This window comes from Budorcas taxicolor, chromosome 2 (genome assembly GCF_023091745.1).
Source record: "Budorcas taxicolor isolate Tak-1 chromosome 2, Takin1.1, whole genome shotgun sequence".
Classification (NCBI taxonomy): Eukaryota; Metazoa; Chordata; class Mammalia; order Artiodactyla; family Bovidae; genus Budorcas; species Budorcas taxicolor.
In genome coordinates this window covers 133,542,136-133,569,090 of record NC_068911.1, presented here as the reverse complement: position 1 = coordinate 133,569,090, position 26,955 = coordinate 133,542,136, and the positions used below count along the sequence as shown (strand labels likewise).

Here is a 26,955-nt window from a genome sequence, read left to right as displayed (position 1 = left end):
ACAGCAATAACATTAGTGAATAAAAGTTTAAGATTTCTTTACAATTTTTAGAGTATACCCTAATAAAGATACACATTTAATTTTTTCTAAGGTAGGTTATCTGTTGAACACCTTCCCCTTAGAGTCCTGGAACTCTTCCTCTAAGTCTTTACGTTTCAATAATTCCATTCTTTTCTTTATATTCCCTCAGCCCCAGAGATGGTGGGTGCTTCCCATAGTTACTTCCTGTATTATACACCACTAGTCCTCTGTCTTTTCAGTTCTTATTCAGATCTCTAGAATATGATTAACAATTGATAATTGTGGTTTTGGTCTTGGCTGAACCCTAAATAATACCGTCTCCATCCACACCAAAAGTCATGACACTCATTCATAATTTATTAAAAAAGCACTGAATAAAACAGTAATTGATAGGTAATACTTTAATGTGATTATAAGCATACACAACCAGCTCATTCCACAGCATCTTACTTAATGCGGTAAAGCCAGAGGCATTCCTGTGAAAATCAGGAACAAGACAATGATATCCACCATTCTCACTGCTATTTAACACTAAATATAAGGTAACAGCCATGCAGTTACACAAGAGAAAGCAGTGAGAGGCCTTAGGATTGGAGAGAAAGGAGGAAAAACAGCCTGGTTTCCAAGTATATATATCTGGAAAATAGTATAAACAATAATAGAGTTTAGTAATTAACTTACAGAAATCAATAATCTTCATATATACACATGATAATTGATTAGAAAAGAGACTCAAAGATTCCATTTATACGTATTACCAGGAAAAAAGAATGCCAAGGCATCAAGAAATGTGGAAAACCTCCACGAGGGAAGTTTTGAAACTCCCCTAACGTCCCTATAAGACAACGATAGAGGGGCATAAAAAGACAGAAACTAGTAGAGGGAACAGAAAATTGAGAATTAAGTTTAAATGTATATGGAAATACAACATTGAAAAATGTGGCACTTCAAATCAGTAGTGGAAAACATGGACTTTTTAATTAATGGGCGATCCTTTGGGAAAGGGTCAAAAATTGTGTTCATATCTCACCATAAAACAAAATCCACATGAATCAGAAATTTAAACGTCAAAACAAAATGAAACCATGGGTAAATATCTTTCTTAATCTGGGAACAGGAAAACTTTCTTAATACGTCTGAGTTCCACCAATAAAAGATTGTAAGTCTGACATACAATGAAAAGTAATTTGCATGGAACAACAACAAAAAAAGACAAACCTCATGGAAAGGAGGAAAAAATAGAAACACTAGGAAACCAAATACCAGATAATGACAGAGATTCAAAGCCTTAAAGTAATAATAGTACAGGAAAGGAAAAACTGTCAGGGTGCTAAGCTTGAAACCAGTCTAAATTGTTCCTTTAATAAAGCATGTAGCCTCCATTCAACAGACACTGTTGATAAATGAGTAAGTTCTGTGGGACTCTGTAGTCTTACAACTGTTTCTCAAAGTTTGGTCCTAGGACAGTCTGCCCCAGAATTATCTGAGGTGTTTGTTAAACAAAATGTAGATTTCTTGGGCTCACTCTTTTAGTTGCTGGATATAAGAAAGCTTTTCCATCTAGGCAGAATAGATTTTTATTAATCATTTCAATACAGTAAGCTATGTTTGTTAATCTCAGATATGAATAGGATTTACTACTTTTTAATACTGGAATAATAAGTGATCTTTAAAGTTACAAAACCCAAATTCAAAAGCACCTGAGAGAGAAACCCTCTCACGTCATCAGATTACATATAATGGAAGTAATGCAGCAGCTGACAGTGAACAAGTAATTTTGAAAGTTGAAGAATGAAGAGTGAGAGAAAACTGGCCAGGGCAGAGGGTGACTTTTAAAATCTTATAGGTGTTCACATTTACTGAATGGTTTTAAAAACAAAATAAAACAAGGTAGTTTGGTGTATAACAAGATAATCAGTGCAAAAGTATTTATAATACAGTTTATTCGGTTAAAAGGTTAATAGCTATGTTTTAGTTAAAGGCTGTTTGGTTGAAAGGAGATTAAATGAGCAGGAAGATAAGTTATAAGATGACCAAAATAACTTAGTGCTTAATATTACAAAATAGCTATTTTATGCATATTATCTACACATAAAAATAAACACTCCATAAAAAAGCAGGAGATGAAAAAAAAAAACAAAAACCCAGAACTTTTCATCTTCTTGATCCTAGTTAGATCCCTGTTTTGAACTGCTATCGTCTGAGAATTCAGGAAAACCAGAATGTATAAATTCACCTCATCTTCTCATCTTCCTGCAAAGTAGAAAAAAAGGAAGATTAACAATCACCTAAAGCTAATGCTTTTGCTGCAAAGTATGGAAAGGAAAATTGCTGCATCATAAAAATAAAATGCAGATTCCTCAAACCACAAGTTGTGTCACATATTTAAAATATTCTATGATGGGGGAATTACAGATGAGGTTTAAGAGAAATTAATCAGGTTCTATACATTACATGTTTTACTATATATTTCCTTTTAATTACGAACTTTAGCATATATTAGAGAAGGCAATGGCACCCCACTCCAGTACTCTTGCCTGGAAAATCCCATGGACAGAGGAGCCTGTGGGCTGCAGTCCATGGGGTCACTAAGAGTCGGACATGACTGAGCGACTTCACTTTCACTTTTCACTTTCATGCATTGGAGAAGGAAATGGCAACCCACTCCAGTGTTCTTGCCTGGAGGATCCCAGGGACAGTGGAGCCTGATTGGCTGCTGTCTATGGGGTCGCACAGAGTCAGACATGACTGAAGTGACTTAGCAGTAGCAGCAGCAGCAGCAGTAGCAGCAAGAATACATGAAAATGTACAATTTAAAACTAATCAAATGCTGATACACCAACATCCAGGTTAAGAAATAAACTCTTACCACATCTCTGGTGTGCTTCCCAGTGTTCTCTTTGGGAGACAAAATCTCAGCTCTCTCATCTCCCAAGAAGTGACCACTATTCTGAATTGAGTTCATCAATCCCTTGTTGAATTACTAGCAGGAATAGTGGACATTCTTGACTTGTTCTTAAGTATAAATACCTCTATTGTCTCCCCATTAAACAAGATACTGGCTTTAGGATTAGGGTATGCAAGTACAATTCATCATTTTATGAAAGTATCCTTCAATGTCTATTGAGTATTTTAATCATGAGTGACTACTGAATTTTGTCAGAGGCTTTTTCAGTATCTATGAAAAAAATCATATGCTTTATTTTCTTAGACTTATTAACATGGTATACGACGATAAGTTTTGTAATATTAAACCAACTTTGCATTCCTGGAATACACCTTACTTGGTGGGTTTGTTTTTCATAGCATGGTGTTGGATATGCTTTTGTAATTGGGCCATGAACACTTAAGAGGGGTGTGTATTCTCTCTTCTCAGAGTGTGGTGTTTGATATGTAAACCGTAAGATTTACCCTACTAATTATGTTGTTTAGATCTCCATCTCCTTACTAACTTTTTGCCCACTTTATTTGCTTTATATTGAATAGTATATAAAAATTTATTCATGTATTCCTATCTGTCTCTATGTATCTCCTATAGTTTTTGCTTCATGAAAGTAGTTGTTATGCTATTTGGTATATAATATCATAACTATTTATATATTCTTTGTGGATTAGGGCTTTTACTATTAAAAATATCTCCTTTGTTATGTTCAGTTCTTTGGGACTTAAGAGATAAAGACTTTAAAAAATATTTGTATTACTCTCCTGATAACTGCTCCCATTCTCAATGCCTATGATGACCATTCCATAACATATTGTAAGCAGTTTTCATCAGGATTTATTCTCACTGGGGGCCTATCAAAAGCTATGATATACCTGCTGCATGCCATTCCCAGTCCAAAAAGAAAAAGTGGCAACTGGATCATTCTTAGTATTTATCCTGATGTACATTGCGTTATTCTTTTTAAAAATTTACCAACTAAACTGATTGCCAGATAATCTGCATGCCCAGTAGATCTAAACTAAAATAGAACACTAATTCATAAGAGCATTTTATTATATTTATTATATTTAGTTTAGAATAGGTAGCTCTTTTAAAAGAATTTATTAACTATTACCTAGCTGTAGAAAGTGGAGAAGGCAATGGCAACCCACTCCAGTACTCTTGCCTGGAAAATCTCATGGATGGAGGAGCCTGGTAGGCTGCAGTCCATGGGGTCGCTAAGAATCAGATACGACTGAGCGACTTCACTTTCACTTTTCACTCTCATGCATTGGAGAAGAAAATGGCAACCCACTCCAGTGTTCTTGCCTGGAGAATCCATGGACAGAGGAGCCTGGTGGGCTACAGTCCAAAGAGTCGCAAAGAGTTGGACATGACAATGTAAGTGTGCACACACACGCCATATGACTTAGCAATTCCACAACTAGGCATATACCCAAGAGAAATGAAAACATATATAGACAAAAGCTCACAAATGTTTGCAGCAGCATTATTTATAATAGCAAAAAAGTGCAAACAAGTAAATAACCATCAACAGACAAATGGATATATAAAATGTGGTGTATTTTCAATAGAATATTTTATTCAGTCATAGAAAGGAATGAAATACTACTCATACATGTTCATCAGGAATGAATCTTGAAAACATTATGCTCAGTGAAAGAGGCCAGTCACAAAGACTACATATTATATAATTTCATTCATATGAAATGGCTGAAGAGGACATCTGTAGAGATAGGAATTAGGTGATCAGTTGGTTGTCTAGGGCTGAGGGATACAGCAATGACAGCTAAAGGGCATGGGGTTTCTTTCTGAAATGAAGAAGTGTTCTTAAATTGACTGTGGTGATGGTGTACATGTCTGTGAATCTACTGAAAAACCACCGAACTGTACACTTTAAATGGATGAAATATATGGTAATGTGAACTATAGCTCAAAAAAGCTATTTTTTAGAAAAGCCCGTAGTCCTTCATTTTTGACTGGCTTCTCTTGCACACTCTCTTACACTACTGACATCTGCTGGTTATTTTTTAAAAATACATGTTAAAACAATCAATGTCTAATTTTATAAAGAAGCAAACACTGAGACAATGCAAAGAGAAAATTTGAGGATATTTCTATCCTTTTAAAAATACCATCCCAAATATGATCAGGTTCTCTGAAATAGCTATTTATCCCTGGAAAAAATAGGATTTTTGAATTAAACATATGTAAAAGGCATTTGGACATTTTTGAGATAATCAAGGAAATGGGAATAGGGATTTGCTATTAGATGACAGTGAAGAATTATTGATAATTTTTCTAGTTGTGATTACTGTTGTCCAGTTTTATTAAGTTCTTATTTTCTAGGTATATATATATATTTTATTTTCTAGGTATACACACACAGAAGTGTTTTAGGAATTAAATGACTCAATATTAGGGATATGCTTTAAAGACACTACAACAGAAAACAGATAGTAAAAGTAAATGTGGCGAGGGTATATTTGAGGTTTAAAAAAAAAGAGGGCTGTTACACTTTGAGACTAAAGGACATATAAACCATTATGAATTCTTCTAAAGACAAGGTAGAAAATAAAGAGAGGTAACAGTTAACAAGGAGTTTGCAAATTATAGGCAACAAAAAATGTTTAAGCCTGTTTAAGAAGGCAAATCTTACCCATATCATACTATGGGTATTACATGTCAGCAATAATATATGACATTCACACTCAAAACTGTTCAAATACAGGCAGGAATCCTTTTAAAAGCATGGATTTTATAGCACCACACTGAAATCACTTTTACGTCACTGAAATACTCACCCTTTGAGACTTGGCTCCTTTAAAGAGAGAGGAGTACACCTCCTTCTTCGGCTTGGCAGCTCTGAAGATAGGTCTTCTACCTTGTTTTCAAATTTAGCAGCGGTATTTGAAAGAAAACTGGTATTTGTCAAGTCTTGTAGCATTCTAACACCTGAAAGGGGTATGTTTTCAAAAATATTTTTAATAGTATAGAATATTGAAATATATGTAGGATATTTACTGGTTTATAAATGATTGGTATCAAATGTTTCAATTTAATCAATTATAACTTTGAATTTTATAAAAGTAGCACTGAAATTATCTGTAAATCAGCTTTTTTTCCCTAACAATAATGAGAGGAAGAGACTTACTATTTAAAACAAACTACCAAAGTAGCACCCTGTAATATTTTTACACTAAAATCATTTAGGGGGACAGAAATTCTTTGATTCAATTCGATGTCAGTGACTGCTCACACTACGAAAGGCAACATGAGACACAGGTGAAAGACAGCTCACCAGTCTCTACAATGTCCTGCAACTCGAGACCTTTGTACTTCTTTGGCATCAGTATTCCTTTTACCTGGAACAGTCTTCTCCATAAAAATCCTAGTGTTCTACATACATCTATTGAAATGTTACACTTCTGGTAGAAAACTTTAATTGACATGGGAATTGTCCAACATAGCAACATTTCCAATAACAAAGTGAAAGTTGCTCAGTCGTGTCCAACTCTTTGTGACCCCATGGACTATACAATCCATGGAATTCTCCAGGCCAGAATATTGGAGTGGGTAGCCTTTCCCTTCTCCAGGGGATCTTCCCAACCCAAGGATCAAACCCAGGTCTCCCACACTGCGGGCAGATTCCTTACCAGCTGAGCCACAAGGGAAGCCCAAGAATACTGGAGTGGGTAGCCTTATCCCTTCTCCAGATTTTCCTAACCCAGAAATCAAACCAGGGTCTCCTGCATTGCAGGCAGATTCTTTACAAAATGAGCTATCAGGGAAGTCCTTAATAACAAAAAAATGTTAATGTTAAGAGGAAAAAGTGAGGTAAGTAATGTTATATATAGTATGATTTCAAATATGTATTTTAAAATGCATAGATTCAAGTCTGCATGCATATAGCAAAATGTTGACTGCAGTTCTTCTGGGTGATGGTTTTTCCTATTTTCTGATTCTCTACTTTCAATTTTCTGCAATGAGCATTATTTCAATAACTGGAGAAAATAAGAAACACTAAACCTAAAAATCCTCTCTATCCTTTTAGGTCCTAAAGTGCGATGTATTTGATGATGCTTCTGCAGGTTTCTCTAGCCAAAACTATTCCCCATCATTACATCCCTTCATATGTGTTTTTATTAAAGCATTTGCCATGTTTAAACACTGTACTTTTCCATACATGGATGAGGAAAGGGAGCTGGTATTCTTAATTTTTAATCCCCTAAAACACTTTTTTTTTTGGCTTTACCCAGTGCCATGCAAGCTAGGTCCTGGACTGGACATGAAACCTGTGCACCCTGCAGGGCATCTGTGGAATCTTAACCACCAGATCACCAGTAAAGTCCCTAGAATAATGTTTTGATCATACTAAATGTATGCTGTTGGAGATGGTCCTGTCCTTAAGAAATTTGCAATTGTCTTTGGTAAAATCAAACTAGGGCAGTTCATTATTGTTGTTGTTCAGTTGCTAAGTTGTGTTCAATTCTTTATGACCCCATGGATTGCAGCACACCAGGCTCCTCAGTCCTCCATTATCTCCTGGAGTTTGCTCAACTGGCTCAGATGGTAAAGAATCTGCCTGCAGTGCAGGAGACTGGGGTTCGATCTCTGGGTTGGGGAAATCCCCTGCAGAAGGAAACGGCAACCCACTCCAATATTCCTGCCTGGAGAATTCCATGCACAGAGGAGGCTGGTGCGCTATAGTCCATGGGGTTGGACACGACTGAGTGACTAACATATAGCAGGTATATATATATATATATATCTCCACTGAGTTGATGATGGTGTCTAACCATCTTATCCTCTGTTGCCACATTTAAAACACTCAATTTCCTTCAAAAATATGAACAAGGAAATTATCTGCCCAATGTCATCATCAGACAACTTTGTGCTAAAGGTCAAAATACATGAATGTCCAAGCCACTCTCATTGTTACCTTAAAGTATTAAGCTTTCTTTAAATTCCTCCATATTGCTTCTACAGATCAGGCTACATAGTTATACATTATTTTAAAATTCCATAAAAATCAGTTATAATAGGAAATGCTTTACTGGCTAAATGAATATATGTATCATTTAAGACTTTGTCACTTCGGGTATGGACCCACCTATTTCTGATCTTTGTGTTCTCTGGTCGACTTTAAATTTCATGTCTTTCATCTTCTCATGTACCTCATCACTTACTTGAAAGATGGGTGAGCTCTCTGGGGCAAAATTTTCTTTCAGATTTTTATTAGAAGTACTCAAAGGCACTGAACCCTCAAGAACACTGTTACAGGAAGAATCTTGTCTGCTAGGTGAATACTGTTGAGATAAAGATATCAACATTTTTGTGTAAAAGTCTGATTTGACAGTTTCCCCATTTTCCAACTTTTTTCCCTTAACAGTGTACTCAGGTTCAACTGACACTTCCTGAATGGTGTTGGATATCCTCTCCATTAGTTCATGACTATCCCGAGAAGGATCTTCGAAGGTCTTCCTTTTCTTTGATTTGGATGTCATCTTACTTACTTTTTTGACCTGGCACTCTCCTTCCTTCGTCACCTCCACAAAGTGGCTCTCTCTCTTTCTATTCAGAGTTTTAGTGCTTAGCTTCGAGCTCCTATGTGATTCCATTTGGTTTCCAGTGTCAGAATCTGCCTCATCAGTAATATGTTTTAAACCTGGTTCTAAGACAGACATCTGTGAAGAACCTGTCAAGTGCAAAACAGGCATGTTGTCACTTTTTGCCAAAATGTTCTTTGCCTTGTCTGATTCTTTCCCATGCTTTTTAATTGGTTTATAAGGATTTGAAATTTCATCACAATTTTCTTTCTCATCACTGTTGATTTCCATACAGTATCCACTAATAACAGCTTGGCCTTCAGGTCTTTGTTTATTTATTTTAAAATCAAGATTTTTTGTATAGCTTTCTTGGCCATGCACATTTTTATCATTATCCTCATATATCTGGCACATTTCAGAAATTATATCTGTCTTTCGATTTACTTTCTGCTTCTGCTTAAGGTTCTTATTTATTTTTGATTCATTCTGCTGAGTAGGTTGCTTATCAGTGACACACTTTGTCAACTCCAACGTATTCTGGGTCTTATAATCATATAAATGTCCATCATCTTTGGTGGAAAGATAAATTGTCTGAAATTCTTGTGTGACTTTTAGGTTTTCAGAAATGGTTTCTTCATTATTTGGGGTTAGGGAGAAGTCACCTTTTTCTGGGCCACATATACCTTTATTGTTAAACTCATTTTTTCTGTTCATTTCCAAAATTATTTCTGTCTTCCGACTTACTTTCTGCCTGGGTCTCTTATTTATTTTTGATTCCTTTTGCTTCCCAGTATCACTAACACACTTTTTCACCCCTAAAAGGTTTTGAGTCTCATAATCACATAGGTTCCTATTAACTCGGGGGGAAGGGTCAACTATCTGAAACTCATTTGTGTCTTCCAGGTTTTCAGGGATGATTTCCGTATCTTTTTGGATTAGAGAAAGTAAGTTACCTTTTTCCGGGTCATGCCTGCCTTTGTCATCACTCTTATATATTTGGTTGACTTCAGAAATGATTTTTGTCTTCCGACATACCTTTTGCCTAAGCTTCTTATCTATTTTTGATTCATTCTGACAAGCAGGTTGTATATCATGAACATACACTTTCACCCCCAAAACATTCTGAGTGTCATAATCATATAGGTCTCTATTGTCTTTGGAAGAAAGACTGGGTGTTTGAAACTCACGTGTATCCACTAGGTTTTCAGGGATGATTTCTTTACCCTTTTCTGGGCAATATTCACTTGTGTTATCTAAATGATTCACTGTGGAAATTATTTCTGTCTTCCGATTTACTTTCTGCCTAAGAGTCTTATTAATTCTTGTTTCATTTTGCTGCACAGGGTATGCATCGGTGATCTGCTTTTGCAAACCCAACACATTCTGGGTTTCACAATCACACAGGTTTCCATTATTGGCAGTGGAAAGAACAGATTTCTGAAACTCATTCGAAACATCTAGGTTTCTAGAGATGGTTTCTTTATCCTCTTGGGTTTGGAAGGAACAGTTACCTTTTTCTGGGCCTTGCACATCTTTAGTATTATCCCCAAGTATTTGGTTCATTTTAGAAATTATTTCTGTTTTCCGATTTATTTTCTGCCAAACCTTATTTATTTTTGATTCATTTTGCTGAGTGGGTTGTGTATCAGTGACATGCTTTTTCAAATCAAACATATTTTGGGTCTCATCATCACATAACTTTGGATTACCTTTGTTGGAAAGATAAGCTGTTTGAAATTCATTTGTGACACCTAGGTCTTCAGAGGTGGTTTCTTGAACCTTTTGGTTTGGGAATAAGTTATCTTTTTCTAACGTATGAATCACAAATGTCTGTCTAGAAGCTTTACTCTTCTTACAAGCTAGAGAACTCAGACACAAATCAAATTTACTATCCTGTGGGAGTTTATCTGAACTTTGGGAGGAAGAGTATGTTTCCTCTTGCTCATCTGTTACATGAATTCTTTTCTTCTTTTTGTTACACTGCAAACTTTGTTTGTCACCCTGATCAAAGCCATTAGGAAGGGTTATTTTCTTCAGCGTGTTCAACTGAGTCAACTGTTCAGTCCTGAAGATAAAATTTGGATCTCTTGAATCCCCTTCAACATCCAGGTCAACAGATGTTCTTTCTGGTCCACTTTCAATTTTTTCCTCAATATTTGCATCTGAACAATTTTTAAATTGTCTCTTTGATCTTTCTCTCTTTTTTTCAGAGCTTGGATCTTTCACTTTTCTGAAAGTTTTCATTCCACAATCATCTGGATTTTTCTTTTTCTTCTTAGTGCCTGTTGAAACTGTAATAATTTTGCTGACTTCACTAGCAGTTAAATCCATGTCATCATCATACACAGTTTTCTGCAGCTCAAAGTCATTACCCTGAAGTGCATTCATGCCTTTTGTAGGAGGTTCACTTGCAGACTCAGATGAGGCAGGAAGGCACAATATGTTTCTCTGCATTGTATTTGTTTCATTAGTATAATCTTTTATCTCATTATTCCAATTTAATATTGGACTTGAAACCTGTTGTTGATCTAAATCTGTTACATAAGGAGTGTCTGCAGGATTATCTGACTCCCAAGATGAAACACGTTTTTTCCTTTTAGTCACATTACTAGGAGATGACTTCTCTTTATTGTGGCTAATCGCCTGGGCATTTTTCTTCTCACTTGTTAGAGAGCTCCTAGAACTTTGGTCTGAGTGGGAATGGTTTTCTGTAAAATAAAGAGAAACAAAATTCAGAAATAAGTAGTAACAAGTAATTTATTACTTTCAGAGAAACGATTTCTGGCAATGCATTCTGTTTAGATAACTTACATTATGAAGAATTTATGCTGATAAAAAATAAAGTAGAACTGACTGGAGTAGGCATAAGTCAGATTTTACATTTCTATCAACAGAAAATATGTACTGGGAATTCACTCTGCCTTGGCCTCAAGTGTAGAGCAGAGAATAGCCAGCAGTAAAACCGTGAACATTAATGTAAGTTTCTAAGTGGGAGGAGGCCAGCAAATGAACCCAAATAACAGTGATAACTCTAATAAGGCTTACTGTCAAAATGTTCTTAGCAAGCAGCTAAAATTTATACAATTATATACACACACTCATATACATTTTTAGAATGGAAAATAATTCAAACTCCAAACTCAATATAGTTATGGTCCCATAGGCCAATCTGAAATTCTATGTCAAATATATAACCCAGACTACATCACAGGATTATTATTTTAAAAACCATAAAAATATGTGTCACCATTTTTTCTTGCTCAACCATTACCCAGGCTCAAGTTTCTGTTTTATCAGTACTGGTTATGATGTTGAAAAATTCACTACACCTATCTAAAGTCTCAATTTTCATATCTATGAAAAGGAAAGGATTTAACTAAATAACATACTTTTAATTCATAAGCTAAGATACCACAAAAAGCTCTTAGGCCAGCTCATTTGGAAATACTGTTTCCAAAGTAATAGTATTAGCCACTGTGGACCTCACATTTGTCAGCATTTACTTTTAAATTAAGTTTTTCACCAGAAATTTTAAATGGTATAAGTTAGTAAATCTGTAACATAAGAAATCTAACTTATTAACTGTTTATAGATAGCCCTGTTGATAGCCCTCAAGAAGAAAATCTGATGAATGTTAACTATTTAATACTGATACTCAAAATGAACTTTAAAAATACCTCACCTTTGGGAAGTATATCAACAACAGAAGAAACATGTTTTGAATCATTTACACTACAAACATTCTGATCATTTTCTTTAACAAATAGCAATCTTAGATTATTCTGAGTTGACACTGGTCTTGCTGATACCAAAGAGGGACTATCAGGTGATGTCTTCGATATGGTGCTGTCATCACACTGTATTTTCTCTTTATCTTCATCATCATCGTCATTTGAAGTTAATGGAACCCTAAGGGCAAGTAAGAATGAATGGGCAATTTTGTATTTTATAAGAATTATTTAGAAAATTACATGGATAGTTGTTTCTACACTCCATTTATTTAAGAGCCATCCACAAACACATCTTGGTACCATTTTGCATTCAATGAAGGCAATTATAGGAAGGAAACAGGTAGTTTCTAATAGAACAGAACTTGGAATAAAACAGGAATGCTTCTTATCGTCTTTTCTCCAATGGTTCCAAAAGGAGATAAATGATATAATCCCTGGTTGAGCTATTAGGATAATAATACTAATGAAATGAATAAAGTTCAAACATACTTACAAATATTCATGTATAATATTTATAATTTTCCTGTAATTAATTCTATGGAAAACCCCAAACTCTTCCTATACAATCATAGGTAAAGTTTTGTGTGCTGTAAAATTCGCTGTTTCCAAAAGGTATCCATGTAAACTAAAGCCATATTCCTAGAGTAATTAAATCTATGGGGGGAAAAATACAGAAAGCTACAGAAATAATTCAACAAAATGAATTCAAAGAATAAAGAGTGTGTGTGTGTATGCATGCTACATCCCTTCAGTTGAGTCTGATTCTTTGCAACCCTATGGACTGCAGCTTGCCAGGTTTCTCTGTCCACAGCATTCTCCAAGCAAAAATCCTGGGGTGGGTTGCCATGCCCTCCTCCAGATGCAGGGATCAAACCTGTGTCTCTTATGTCTCCAGCATTGACCGGCAGGTTCTTTACCACTAGCACCACCTGGGAAGCCCCAATTAGACAAAATGACTGTTTTGAATTCAAAGAATAAAGAGTAATAGACTCCAATGATAAAGATTTTGCCTTATATGCCAAATTATAGATATTTTAAAATTACTGATGATGATAAAATAAATAGAAAATATTTGTTAAATATTTAAAGGCAACTATTAATAGAATAACTATTGGGAGGAAATGTCTATACCACTTAAAGAAACAAGTTAGTAAAAATAAACAGAGGAGAGGTTCTGCTTCATGAAATGGCTAAATAGTTACTATTGAATCAACCGTATCAAACTATAAATTTGATACCGTATAAAAGCTATAAATTCTAGAAGAAATACAAAAAACTACCCAAAGTCACTGGAGAGTCTATAAAAAGCAACTAGATACAGAAGAGAGGTTGGCACTTGGAAAAAGAACAAGCGTCCCAGTGTTTACAAACCTCAGTGCCACATTTTCTAAAAGTTAGAAATCTAGTTTCGTTAGTATTAGTTCAAGGTCAGAATTCAGGACAACTACAACTGCTGTAAAGTGTGTGTGATGAGAGAAATAACAGGACAAGCGGAGAGGGGAGTCTCGAATTTTGTGCAAATAGATATACATATATAAGCTGGATTCATCCAAAGATACCACTAAGAGAGTAAAGAGGCAAGCCACAGGGTAAAAAACATTTGAAATGCAGAAAGGATTTACACATGGTGTATAGAAAGATTACAAACCTGTAAAAAAAAAAAGAACCTGATAGAAAGAAAATAAACATATAAACAGATGCTTAACTTCATTAATTATCAGGGAAATTAAAACTTCAGTGTAATACCTATAACACTTCCCACATGACTAAAATGAAAAAGATGGACAATAACAAGTGTTGTTGGAGACACGTAACAATAAAAATTCTCATATACTGCTGCTAGAAATATAAATTGGTATAATCCCTATAGAAAATTATTTAACAGATTATTCCAAAGCCAAATATATTAAACTCCAGCAATTCTAAATATATACCTAAAAAATGTATACATATATTAATCAAAAGGCAGAAACACAGCAGAATTACTTATAAGAAACCCAAACTATCAACAATAAAAAGAACCAGAAGGATGAAAACATTATGGAAAAATCATGCAATGGCACACTACACAGCAATAAGAAAGACTGATCTACAACTACACAGGACAATGTGAATGAATCTCACAGACACAATGCTGAGCTAAAGAAGTCGGAGACAAAAATCATACATCCTGTATGATTTCATTACATGAAATCCAAAGCTAGGCAAAATTAATTAATCTACAATGTAAAAAGTCAGTATAATATTTATCCTTGGGTGGGTAGTGAGTAGTGATTGGCAAAGGGCACAAGGATATCTGAGGTATTGGCAATATTCTCTTTCTTGGTCTGCGTATTGGTTATACCATAGTGTTCACTGTGAACATTCACCATTCTCTAAAGATTTTTGCACTTTTAAAAAATATATATTATACTTCAAACAATAAATTTATATGAAATAATGCAAGTATAATAACAGTCAAATTTTCTTGAAAAAGAACCGTGCACCTACAAGACAATAAAATGTACCATTTAAAAACTAAATTAATTAAAATGTACAGGTGCAGTGTGGCACCAGTACAAAAAAGAGAGAACAATGGCACAAAGTGGAATGAATAAGAAAATGATACAATAGATATAAGCATTGTTTTTTTTACTATGGTACAGATACCACTTCAATACATAGGTGCATTTACTTGTACACTTGAATAAATGCATTAAACCTGTAATTTATGTAACAGAAGAACACTGTTTAAAAGAGACAAAACCATTCTGATCAATGCTATTAACTCACTGAGTCATTTAAACTCTCTGGACCTCAATAACTGTCTTTAAAAGTGATAGGTTTGAAATAGGGTATTTACTAAGATAGTGGAAAGTGAAAGTATGTGTCACTCAGTCGTGTCCAACTCTGTGATCCCATGGACTGTAGCCCTCCAGGCTCCTCTGTCCATGGAATTCTCCAGGCAAGGATACTAAGATTATAATCAAATTATTCAAGAAGTGGGAATTTTGGTCCAGTGAATAGTAAAGATGAAAGTTAAAGTCTGAGTAGTATGCAAGATAGTAAAGGTAGAAATAGTTATCAGATATATCCAACAAAAAACATGAGGCCAGTGGTGACCTGGAGGAAAAGAAGGAACTGAAGAATAGCGGGATTCTATAGACGACCAAATACAACCTACTGTAGCGAGATACCGCAAACCATTTCATTTCTGCCTTAATAGGCAACCTGAACACTGTATGACACACAAAGACAATGACTGTTACATGAAAATCTAAGTGCTCTCAAACGCTGTAATTCAAACCCAGGTAACTCAAGGTGTACCTGTGCCACTTTCCTCTCCAGAAACTATGGGAAAGCTGAACATTATTATTTCAAAGTTTAAAACTGAATTCCATTAGATGATATCTTTAATTTCTTTCACTGGTACAATATTGATCAGTATGTCATTATTTATTTTTAAATGTTTTTCTGTTTCAAGGAAGCAGTCCAAATAAAAACTACTCAAAGTCCAATTCAGGCAGAAGTGTGCAAGTCAATATTTAAACAAGTTGTGAAGCAATTACCTTGCAAATGGAAGACGTGTCAATTTGCACTGCTGACTAACCTGTTTCTTCTTGCTACTTGGCAGTAGAAAGGGACTCTGATGGAACTATTTTTGAAAAGAACAAAGAAAATGAAAATGAATGAAATTTTTAATTTCATTAAATCATGTTTGTCATTTAAGTACTAAATTATACAAGGATATTAATAGTAATGGAACAATTCTTGTGTTCAGCCTTCAGTAGTTTAATGAGAATAATAAAATGATAAGGTTAAACACAGTTCATCCTTAATCACGCCATACAAAGATAATCACTACTAGTATTTTGATATATAACCTCCCAAACTTTATTCTATGCCTATGAATAAATCCACACGTGTATACCCATGCATACACCCATGTATACTCATGCATACACAATATTTCGACATATTCAGTTAATCCTTGAACAACATGGGGCTCTAGGGTCTACCTCTGCTTTTTTCCCTAGAGTTTTTCAACTGTGTCTATCTTCTAAAATAATACCAATTCTTCTCTAATTTGAAATACTACTTTTCTACTAATATCTTTTATGTTTTTGAGTCTGTTTAATCCTGTGTTCCACTGAGCTGTCTAGTCTTGTGTTACTTTTAATCAGAAGTTCATTTTTACACAAGAATTTTAATAACCAATTACATCAAATAACAGTCTGCTGTTAGCCAATTAAAATTAGCATTATCTCCATTCCTTTGTACAAAGTTTAAGATATGAATCTAACCTTGATGCTATGTAACTAATCTCAATTATCTTCAGTAATGTTAAAAAATATTACACTATTTAGCATAAATTCTACTTACCTCAGAAAGAGTGCTCATTTCAATTGCAGTTATCAAGTTATTGTTCATGAGTGCTTCTATTTCTATAAGCTTCTTATTCTGAAATAAAGACCTTTTTAATCACTTAAAATTTTGAGTTTACTATATTTTTATGAATACCATCAGTTGAAAAGACTTAAAAAATATGGAGATCACATTGAGCTAAAAAGGTGTTACACTGTATAGTTCAAATAGACACAGACACATACATACAGACACACACATATATTTTGAATGCTTTTGAGCTATCAACTGTAAATCTTCCTCTTTTTTTGGCCATACCACATGGAATGTGGGATCTTAATTTTCTGACCAGGGATCAAACTCACACCCCCTGCATTGGAAGTGTGGAGTCTTAACCACTGGACCACCAGGGAAGTCCCTTCTTACATTTTTCAATCTTCTCATAATAATACATCATGTGGCAAGTGACCATAGGCTGTCAGTCATAGGAATTTCACCTCCAATAAGTATAGTAAGTCTTTTTTCCATTTTAATTTCTACTCACTATGGAATTAAGAGTTACAGTTGTAACCTAGCTGAACACTGGCTCTCACTGCCCTATCTGTGGACAGAGCTGGAATTCGGAAGGAAAAGCAATGACTACAATCTTCATTCTACTGATACTTGGCTTGTAGCCAGTGGAAAGTTGCCATTGAGGGAACACACTGAAGAGAACTTCCCTCCTTTCAATTCATTGGAGAAAACATACCAATCTTCTTCTTCTTTTTAAAATTTTTTTAAAATGTATTTAACTGAAGGATAATTGCTTTACACATTGCATTGATCCAATTTTCTTAAAATATATTAATGTATCAAGTTTTGCTTAAGATAAGCAATCAAATGTTGATCAAGGTATTATACTAGTTTGCAGAGCAGCAAGTACACATTCAGAACGTAGATTCAAGACACCTATTTCATTACCCATTAACAGTTTGTCCATTAATATAGCACAATCTTTCAATAACTTTTTTATACTAATTGCATATTTAAAAAACATTTTTGGAGCTTCTATAATAATACAGTTTCAGAATTCAAACACAATATAGTTTCCATACCAAATTGTTTAGCTTTAGACGAAGAAATGTGTTCTCAAAATTCAGTTTATCCACTTCTTTTTGCAATAGCATCTTTTCAGTTGTAATTATGCGAGAATTCTCTCTCTCTTTACTAAGAGCTAGAGCTAATGCCCTGTTGTTATGCTTTAAAGAAATTTTGAAAATAGAAGAATTGTCTGTAAAAAAAAAAAAAATTGTAAGAGTTAATACTGAAATTCTTAATACGTTTTCATATTTCGTAGTAAAACTATTTTGAACAAAACTGATTTCACTTTGTAAATTTTAGCTGAAGGTAGAAGAGAATGACAACACAAATGTAGTTTTGAAAAAAAATGTACCCAGAGTTTGGAACTGAAGAAATAAAAGCGAGATGCAAGATGAATAAAAGTGGAGAGAAGTGCAGAATGTTTGTGAATAGAGAGTCAGGAATAAGAGGACTCTAGTATAGACACAGTGCTGTGTGTGCTGTGCTTAGGTGTTCAGTCGTGTCCAACTCTTTTTGACCCCATGGACTGTATGTAGCTCACCAGGCTCCTCTGTCCGTGAGGATTCTCCAGGAAAGAATACTGGAGCAGGTGGCTATGCCCTTCTCTAGGGAATCTTCCCAACCCATGTATCGAACCCAGGTCTCCCGCACTGCAGACAGATTCTTTACTGACTAAGCCACCAGGGAAGCCCAAGACTCCTAGAATGGGTAGCCTATCCTATCTCCAGGGGAACTTCCTGACCTAGGAATTGAACCAGGGTCTCCTGCATTGCAGGCAGATTCTTTACCAGCTGAGCTACAAGGGAAGCCCATAGACACAGTATTCTAGCATTCCAGATAATTAGATCAGTCACAAAATCTAAGTTTTGTTACTTGTTGCTCTATCCTATCTTTGATGAGGAGGCAGGATAGAGAAGCTGTAACTAAAGATGTCCCAGAGAAATTAGGGGATCTGTGAAATTAGGCCAATCTCTGAAAATTTTAGTCAGTTTCTGTGGCTCCAGAACTCAACACATTAATGCTCCCAAAGTTCATTTTTCAAAACCTCTAGTGAAAGGGAGCCATACTTACGGTAATGTTGGACAGATTATCTAAACCCTGTGGGACCTTCTAGCCCTACCTCAAATACCCTCTTATTTCTATGCATCTATTGCAATCTATACTTGATCCCTTCTCTTTACAAGCACTATGTAAATATAATTTAATTCAGAATGCTTTCCTGTTTTTAGCAAATAAATTTAATTGTGAATTCCTTAGTAAAGCTCACCTTACACAGTGTTCCCTTAGTACACCTAAAGAATAATTATATTTTCACAATTTTGATTTACATGCCACTATTCTCAGATGGTAAAGCATCTGTCTGCAATGCAAGAGACCTGGGTTCGATCCCTGGGTTGGGAAGGTCCCTTGGAGAAGGAAATGGCAGCCCACTTCAGTATTCTTGCCTGGAAAATCCCATGGACAGAGGAGCCTGGTAGGCTACTGTCTGTGGGGTTGCAAAGATTCGGACACAACTAAGTGATTTCACTTTCACTTTCATTCAATAACATATCTCACTGATGACAGCCACCTTTGACAAATCAAAGGGCGATAAGACTAGAACCAGTCCAGGACTTGTAGAAGCTAAAGGATAATAACATTTTGCTGTTACATTCCTCAAACTCAGTGTATTCCTTCATAACAGTGGGTGTGCAGTGGTCCTGTCAAAGAGAACAGGAAACTGCCACTACAGAAAGTGGTTTGATACAAAAGATGGTCCTAGAGACCTTGGAAGGATCAAAACTATGAGTTGAAGATACTCAGGAGGCTTGGCTATTTCACAAGGCACAATTACCTTCTACATGTGCTACAGTAGCAGGAATCCTCCCCCAATTAGGCTAAAATGAAGATGAATCATTGAGATAATTTTCTGAAGTAATGCAAATTTATTCTGGGGAACTTTCCTCACCTTTTTTTTTTTTGCCTTCCAACATCTTAGCTCCAGAATCCATGAAACCCCATCTCCAAAGTGCTCAGTGCCCTCATGATGAGCTTTGGTTATATAAAATCACCCACTACAGCACACTATATAGTCCAGCCACCCCTAGATTACCCATCATCCAAATGCTACAACCTATCAGGACAACCCATCACTCTTTTCAAGTTCTTTTTCAGAAATGTCACTTTGGCATTTTCTTTGCAGTGTAGGAGGTAGCTGCCTTGGGCCACCCATCCCCCAGCCTCACTGCTGAAAATTCAGCTGTCATGACTGACAGTAAATCATCATAAGCACCCCCAAATAAAAGGAGTTGAAAAAAGTAAAAATATGAGTATACTTTAAGACAAATGACACTTACTTATTATTTTTGTTTTTATTTTTGAAGCAAGAGAAACATTCAACTTAGTAGTCTTTGAGATTCTTCTGTCTTTCACATGTTTCTTAATTCCTGAAGGAAAAATTGAACTAGTTTCCATTGCTGAGTACTCCATCACTGAAGTAAAAAAAGAAAGGAAGCAGAAAATCATAGTACTAATTAATAAAGGGAAAAAGAGCAACTGATAAATACACTCTAAGAAGTAAATTATGACTTAAATACTACGCTTTGTACATAAAGTGAAAGTGAAGTCACTCAGTGGTGTCCGACTCTTTGTGACCCCGTGCACTGTAGCCTACCACACTCCTCTCTCTAGGCAAGTATTGGATTTTCCAGGCAAGAGTACTGGAGTGGGTTGCCATGCATAAGTATTTGCAGAACCCTTCATATAAAATCTGAAAGTATGAATGTAATTTAAAAATGGTTTAAAAGTAGAATCCTAAAAAGGTAAATGACTTTGTTTTTTCACTCAAACCTATATCATTATGTCTGCCTGCCAGGAGCTAAGGTAGGCACTGGGTACAGAAAACAGGATCAGGCTGCACAGGAATGCAGAGTTATAGAACGTAGGCATAGACTATACTGTGACACAAAGTAAGAAGTGTAACCTCGGACTTATGAACAGAAGAGATATACCTAAACCTATGGGGACTGTTCCCACTTCATCCTCAGATATGCATTCCATTTTCTGCAGCCTTTACAGCAAAACTCTTTTTTTAAAAAAAAAAAAGTATCTATAGTCAGTTTCCAATCGTCTTGTAACTCTACTTCACTCAGGCTTTCACTCTATTCCAACAAAATGACTTTTGTCAAGGTTTCTAATGACCTTCATACTGCTAACCTAATGGTCAGTTCTCAATCCTCATCTAATTTGATTTAACAGCAGCATTAAATGTGGTTAATTTATCCTTGCTCCTCAAAAATGATATTTTGTTGGCTATCAGAACACCACAAACTCCTGCTATTTTTTTCCCCTCTAGCTAACTAGTTGCTTCTTCTTAGTCTCTTTTATAGATTCCTAAGCTATAATAGGTTCTCTTCTTGGATTTCTTTATCTACCCTCACTCTTCCAGTGAATTCAGTCATGGTTTAAAATACCACCTAGATGTAAGAACTTCAAAATTTATGTCCTCTGTCTGGAACTCTTTCCTAAACTTCCCTGGATTCATATCATTATCTACTCCACAACTCCACTTGGATAACTAAAACAGCATATCAAACTTGGCCTGCCCAAGCATGCAACACTCAGAGCTTCAACTCTGTCCTTCCAGTTGCTTGGTCAAAAATCCCCCACATCCCAATCTACCTTCACAATTCATTTAGACTCTGACTACTTTTAAGTATCTCCACTGCTATCAACCTAGATTCAGGTACTAACATGTCTCACCTGAATTATTTCAATAGCTTCTTTCCAACCCTACTTCCACTCCTGCCCTCAGTACAGTTTATTAATCTCTAGAATCTAAAACTCTTCACCATCTACTCTTCTTCCCATTTCTATAATTTAAACTCCTCTTTTTCTCCCCCTTGTCCATTCTTCTCAAGCCACAGTGGGCACCAAGATCTAACTGCTACTAGTATATGCCTGGTATTCTTCAGCTTCATGTCTCTGTATTGAAGTACCCATCCTAGGGTGACTTACCATACAGAGATTGAGGTACAGTCATTCCTTGGTACCTGCAGAGTACTTGTTCTAGGACCCCACAGATACCAAAATCCATTATGCTCAAGTTCCTTATATAAAATGGCATAACGTTTACATATGACCTACATTAATCCTTCTGTATAGTTTATATTATCTTTATATTACTCATAATACCTAATACACTGTAAATCGTAGTATGAAAGAAAGAAAGTGAAAGTGAAGTCATTCAGTCGTGTCTGACTCTTTTCGACCCCATAGACTGTAGCCTACCAGGCTCCTCCATCCGTGGGATTTTCCAGGCAAGAGTATTGGAGTGGGGTGTCATTTCCTTCTCCAGAGGATCTACCTGACCCAGGGATCAAACTTGGCTCTCCTGCATTGTAGGCAGACGCTTTACCATCTGAGCCACCAGGGAAGCCCTAAATCGTAGTTAATTTCAGTTCAGTAGCTCAGTCGTCTCCGACTCTTTGCGACCCCATGAATTGCAGCACGCCAGGCCTCCCTGTCCATCACCATCTCCCGGAGTTCACTCAAACTCACGTCTATCGAGTTGGTGATGCCATCCAGCCATCTCATCCTCTGTTGTCCCCTTTTCCTCCTGCCCCCAATCCCTCCCAGCATCAGAGTCTTTTCCAATGGGTCAACTCTTCGCATGAGGTGGCCAAAGTACTGGAGTTTCAGCTTTAGCATCATTCCTTCCAAAGAAATCCCAGGGCTGATCTCCTTTAGGATGGACTGGTTGGATCTCCTTGCAGTTCAAAGGACTCTCAAGAGTCTTCTCCAACACCACAGTTCAAAAGCATCACTTCTTCGGCACTCAGCTTTCTTCACAGTCCAAGTCTCGCATCATACATGACCACTGGAAAAACCATAGCCTTGACTAGACGGACCTTAGTCGGCAAAGTAATGTCTCTGCTTTTCAACATGCTATTTAGGTTGGTCATAACTTTCCTTCCAAGGAGTAAGCATCTTTTAATTTCATGGCTGCAATCACCATCTGCAGTGAGTTTGGAGCCCCCCCCAAAATAAAGTCTGACACTGTTTCCACTGTTTCCCTATCTATTTCCCATGAAGTGATTGGACCAGAGGCCATGATCTTCGTTTTCTGAATGCTGAGCTTTAAGCCAACTTTTTCACTCTCCTCTTTCACTCTCATCAAGAGGGTTTTTAAATCCTCTTCACTTTCTGCCATAAGAGTGGTATCATCTGCATATCTGAGGTTATTGATATTTCTCCCAGAAATCTTGATTCCAGCTGGTGCTTCTTCCAGCTCAGTGTTTCTCATGATGTACTCTGCACAGAAGTTAAACAAGCAGGGTGACAATATACAGCCTTGACGTACTGCTTTTCCTGCAGGGTGACAATATACAGCCTTGACGTACTGCTTTTCCTATTTGGAACCAGTCTGTTGTTCCATGTCCAGTTCTAACTGCTGCTTCCTGACCTGCATATAGGTTTCTCAAGAGGCAGGTCAGGTGGTCTGGTATTCCCATCTCTTCTCATCCCATGAGATGGCATTTTCCACAGTTTCCTGTGATCCACACAGTCAAAGGCTTTGGCATAGTCAATAAAGCAGAAATAGAAGTTTTTTTTTTGAACTCTCTTGCTTTTTCGATGATCCACCGGATGTTGGCAATTTGATCTCTGGTTCCTCTGCCTTTTCTAAAACCAGCTTGAACATCTGGAAGTTCACGGTTCACGTATTGCTGAGCCTGGCCTGCAGAATTTTGAACATCACTTTACTAGCATGTGAGATGAGTGCAATTGTGCAGTAGTTTGACCATTCTTTGGCATTGCCTTTCTTTAGGATTGGCATGAAAACTGACCTTTTCCAGTCCTGTGGCCACTGCTGAGTTTTCCAAATTTGCTGGCATATTGAGTGCAGCACTTTCACAGCATCATTTTTTAGGATTTAAAATAGCTCAACTGGAATGCCATCACCTCCACTAGCTTTGTTTGTAGTGATGCTTTCTAAGGCCCCCTTGGCTTCACATTCCAGGATGTCTGGCTCTAGGTGAGTGATCATACCATTGTGATTATCTTGGTCGTGAAGCTCTTTTTTGTACAGTTCTTCTGTGTATTCTTGCCACCTCTTCTTAATATCTTCTGCTTCTGTTAGGTCCATACCATTTCTGTTGTTTATCAAGCCCATCTTTGCTTGAAATGCTCCTTGGTATCTCTAATTTTCTTGAAGAGATCTCTAGTCTTTCCCATTTTGTTGTTTTCCTCTATTTCTTTGCATTGATTGCTGAGGAAGGCTTTCTTATCTCTTGCTATTCTTTGGAACTCTGCATTCAGATGTTTATATCTTTACTCCTTTGCTAAATCGTAGTAAGCACAATATAAATTTACATAGCATTTATATTTAAATCGTAGTAAGCACAATATAAATGTTATGTAAATAGTTGCTCCTTTGCCCTTGGGCGTGGGGTATTTCCTCAAAGTCACTCCAGCACCAGTGCAGCTGCCGCTCCAGCGCCGCTCCACATCCAAGGGCAAAGGAGAAGCCTCAGGAAGATGGTAGGAGGGGTGAAATCGCATTTAGAATCAAATCCCATACCCACCAGAGACGCTTAGAGGGCTCAAACCTTATGCACACCAGGACCCAGAGACCCCACAGAGACTGAGACAGAACTGTGTTTGAATGTCTCCTGAGGAGGTACGGGTCAGCAGTGGACTGCTGGAGGGGGAGGGGCTCTGGGTACAGTAGACCTGGGTATGGCATAAGCCCTCTTGGAGGAGGTCACCATTAACCCCACCATAGAGCCACCAGAACTTACACACGACTGGGGAAACAGACTCTTGGAGGGCACAAACAAAACCTTGTGTGCACTAGGACCCAGGAGAAAGGGGCAGTGACCTCACAAGATACTGACCCAGACTTGCCCATAAGTGTCCAGGAGTCTCAGGGGAGGTGTGGGTTGGTGGTGGCCTGCTGCAGGGCTGGGGGCACTGAGTGCAGCAGTGCGTGCATGGGACCTTTTGAAGGAGGTCAACATTATCTTCATTACGTCTACCATAGTTTGGCCTCAGGTCAAATAACAGGGAGGGAACACAGCCCAGTCCATTAATTGAAAATTGGATTAAAGATTTACTGAGCATGGTCCCACAACATTAGAACAAGACCCAGTTTCCCCATCAGTCAGTCTCTCCCATCAGAAAGCTGCCATAAGCCTCTCAGCCCTCTCCATCAGAGGGCAGACAGAATGAAAACCACAATCACAGAAAACTAAACAATCTGATCACATGCACCACAGCCTTGTCTAACTCAATGAAACTGTGAGCCACGCCATATAGGGCCACCCAAGATGGACGGGTCATGATGGAGAGTTCTGATAAAATGTGATCCATTGGAGAAAGCAATGGCAAACCACTTCAGTATTCCTGCCTTGAGAATCCCATGAACAGTATGAAAAGGCAAAAAGATAGGACACTGAAAGATGAACTCCCCAGGTTGGTAGGTGCCCAATATGCTACTGGAGATCAGTGGAGAAATACTACCAGAAAGAATGAAGAGACAGAGCCAAAGCAAAAACAACACCCAGTGGTGGATGTGACTAGCGATGGAACTAAGTCTGATGCTGTAAAGAGCAATATTGCATAGGAACCTGGAATGTTAGGTCCAAGAATCAAGGCAAATTGGAAGTGGTCAAACATGAGATGGCAGGAGTGAACATTGAGATTTTAGGAATAAGTGAACTAAAATGGACTGGAATGGGTGAATTTAACTCAGATGACCATTATATCTACCACTGTGGGCAAGAATCCCTTAGAAGAAACGGAGTAGCCCTCAGAGTCAACAAAATAGTACGAAATGCAGTCCTTAGATGCAATCTCAAAAACGACAGAATGATTTCTGTTCGTTTCCAAGGCAAACCATTCAATATGAAGTAATCCAAGGCTATGCCCCAAACAGTAATGCTGCAGAAGCTGAAGTTGAACGATTCTGTGATGACCTACAAGACCTAGAACTAACAGCAAAAAAAAAGATGTCCTTTTCATTACAGGGGACTGGAATGCAAGTAGGAAGTCAGAGATACGTGGAATAATAGGCAAATTTGGCCTTGGAGTACAGAATGAAGCAGGGCAAAGGCTAATAGAGTTTTGCCAAGAGAACACACTGGTCATAGCAAACACCCTCTTCCAACATAAGAGAAGACTTTACACATGGACATCACCAGATGGTCAACACCGAAATCAGATTGATTATATTCTTTGCAGCCAAAGATGGAGAAGCTCTATACAGTCAGCAAAAAACAAGACTGGGAGCTTACTGTGGCTCAGATCATGAACTCCTTATTGCCATATTCAGACTTAATTTGAAGAAAGAAGGGAGAATCACTAGACCATTCAGTTCAGTTCAGTTCAGTCGCTCAGTTGTGTCCGACTCTTTGCAACCCCATGAACCAGAGCACGCCAGGCCTCCCTGTCCATCACCAACTCCCAGAGTTCACTCAGACTCATGTCCATCGAGTCAGTGATGCCATCCAGCCATCTCATCCTCTGTTGTCCCCTTCTCCTCCTGCCCCCAGTCCCTCCCAGCATCAGAGTCTTTTCCAATGAGTCAACTCTTCGCATGAGGTGGCCAAGTACTGGAGCTTCAGCTTTAGCATCATTCCTTCCAAAGAAATCCCAGGGCTGATCTCCTTCAGAATGGACTGACCATTCAGGTATGACCTAAATAAAATCCCTTACGATTATACAGTGGAAGTGACATATCAATTCAAGGGATTAGATCTGATAGAGTGCATGAAGAACTATGGACAGAGGTTCATGATATTGTACAGGAGGCAGTGATTGAGACCATCCCCAAGAAAAAGAAATGCAAAAAGGCAAAATGGTTGTCTGAGGAGGCCTTACAAATAGCCAAGAAAAGAAGAGAAGTGAACGGCAAAGGAGAAAAGGAAAGATATACCCATCTGAATGCAGGGTTCCAAAGAATAGCAAGGAGAGATAAGAAAGCCTTCCTCAGTGATCAACGCAAAGAAATAGAGGAAAACAACAGAATGGGAAGGCCCAGGGATCTCTTCAAGAAAATTAGAGATACCAAGGGAACATTTCATGCAAAGTTGGGAACAATAAAGGACAAAAAAACGGTATGGGCCTAACAGAAGCAGAAGATACTAAGAAGAGGTGACAAGAATACACAGAAGAACTATACAAAAAAAGATCTTATGACTCAGATAATCACGATGGTATGATCACTCACCTAGAGCAAGACATCCTGGAGTCTGAAATCAAGTGGTCCTCACGAAGCATCACTACGAACAAAGCTAGTGGAGGTGAT

At 37.2% G+C, this 26,955-nt stretch overlaps 1 protein-coding gene across 1 annotated transcript in view; it reads right to left on the bottom strand.

Annotated features, from left to right (window-relative positions):
* Positions 1-2,149: 2,149 nt before the first annotated feature.
* Positions 2,150-26,955, bottom strand: part of SGO2 (shugoshin 2) — a 41,247-nt gene continuing 16,441 nt past the window's right edge. Inside the window, exons 2-9 of the mRNA XM_052636020.1 lie at positions 20,006-20,140; positions 17,684-17,859; positions 16,608-16,685; positions 15,794-15,879; positions 12,197-12,423; positions 8,079-11,222; positions 5,770-5,920; positions 2,150-2,274 (exon numbers count right to left, since the gene is read on the bottom strand). Of these exons, the coding sequence (XP_052491980.1) occupies positions 2,259-2,274; positions 5,770-5,920; positions 8,079-11,222; positions 12,197-12,423; positions 15,794-15,879; positions 16,608-16,685; positions 17,684-17,859; positions 20,006-20,140 (4,013 nt within the window). The 3' untranslated portion in view covers positions 2,150-2,258. The remainder of the gene's footprint in view (positions 2,275-5,769; positions 5,921-8,078; positions 11,223-12,196; positions 12,424-15,793; positions 15,880-16,607; positions 16,686-17,683; positions 17,860-20,005; positions 20,141-26,955) is intronic.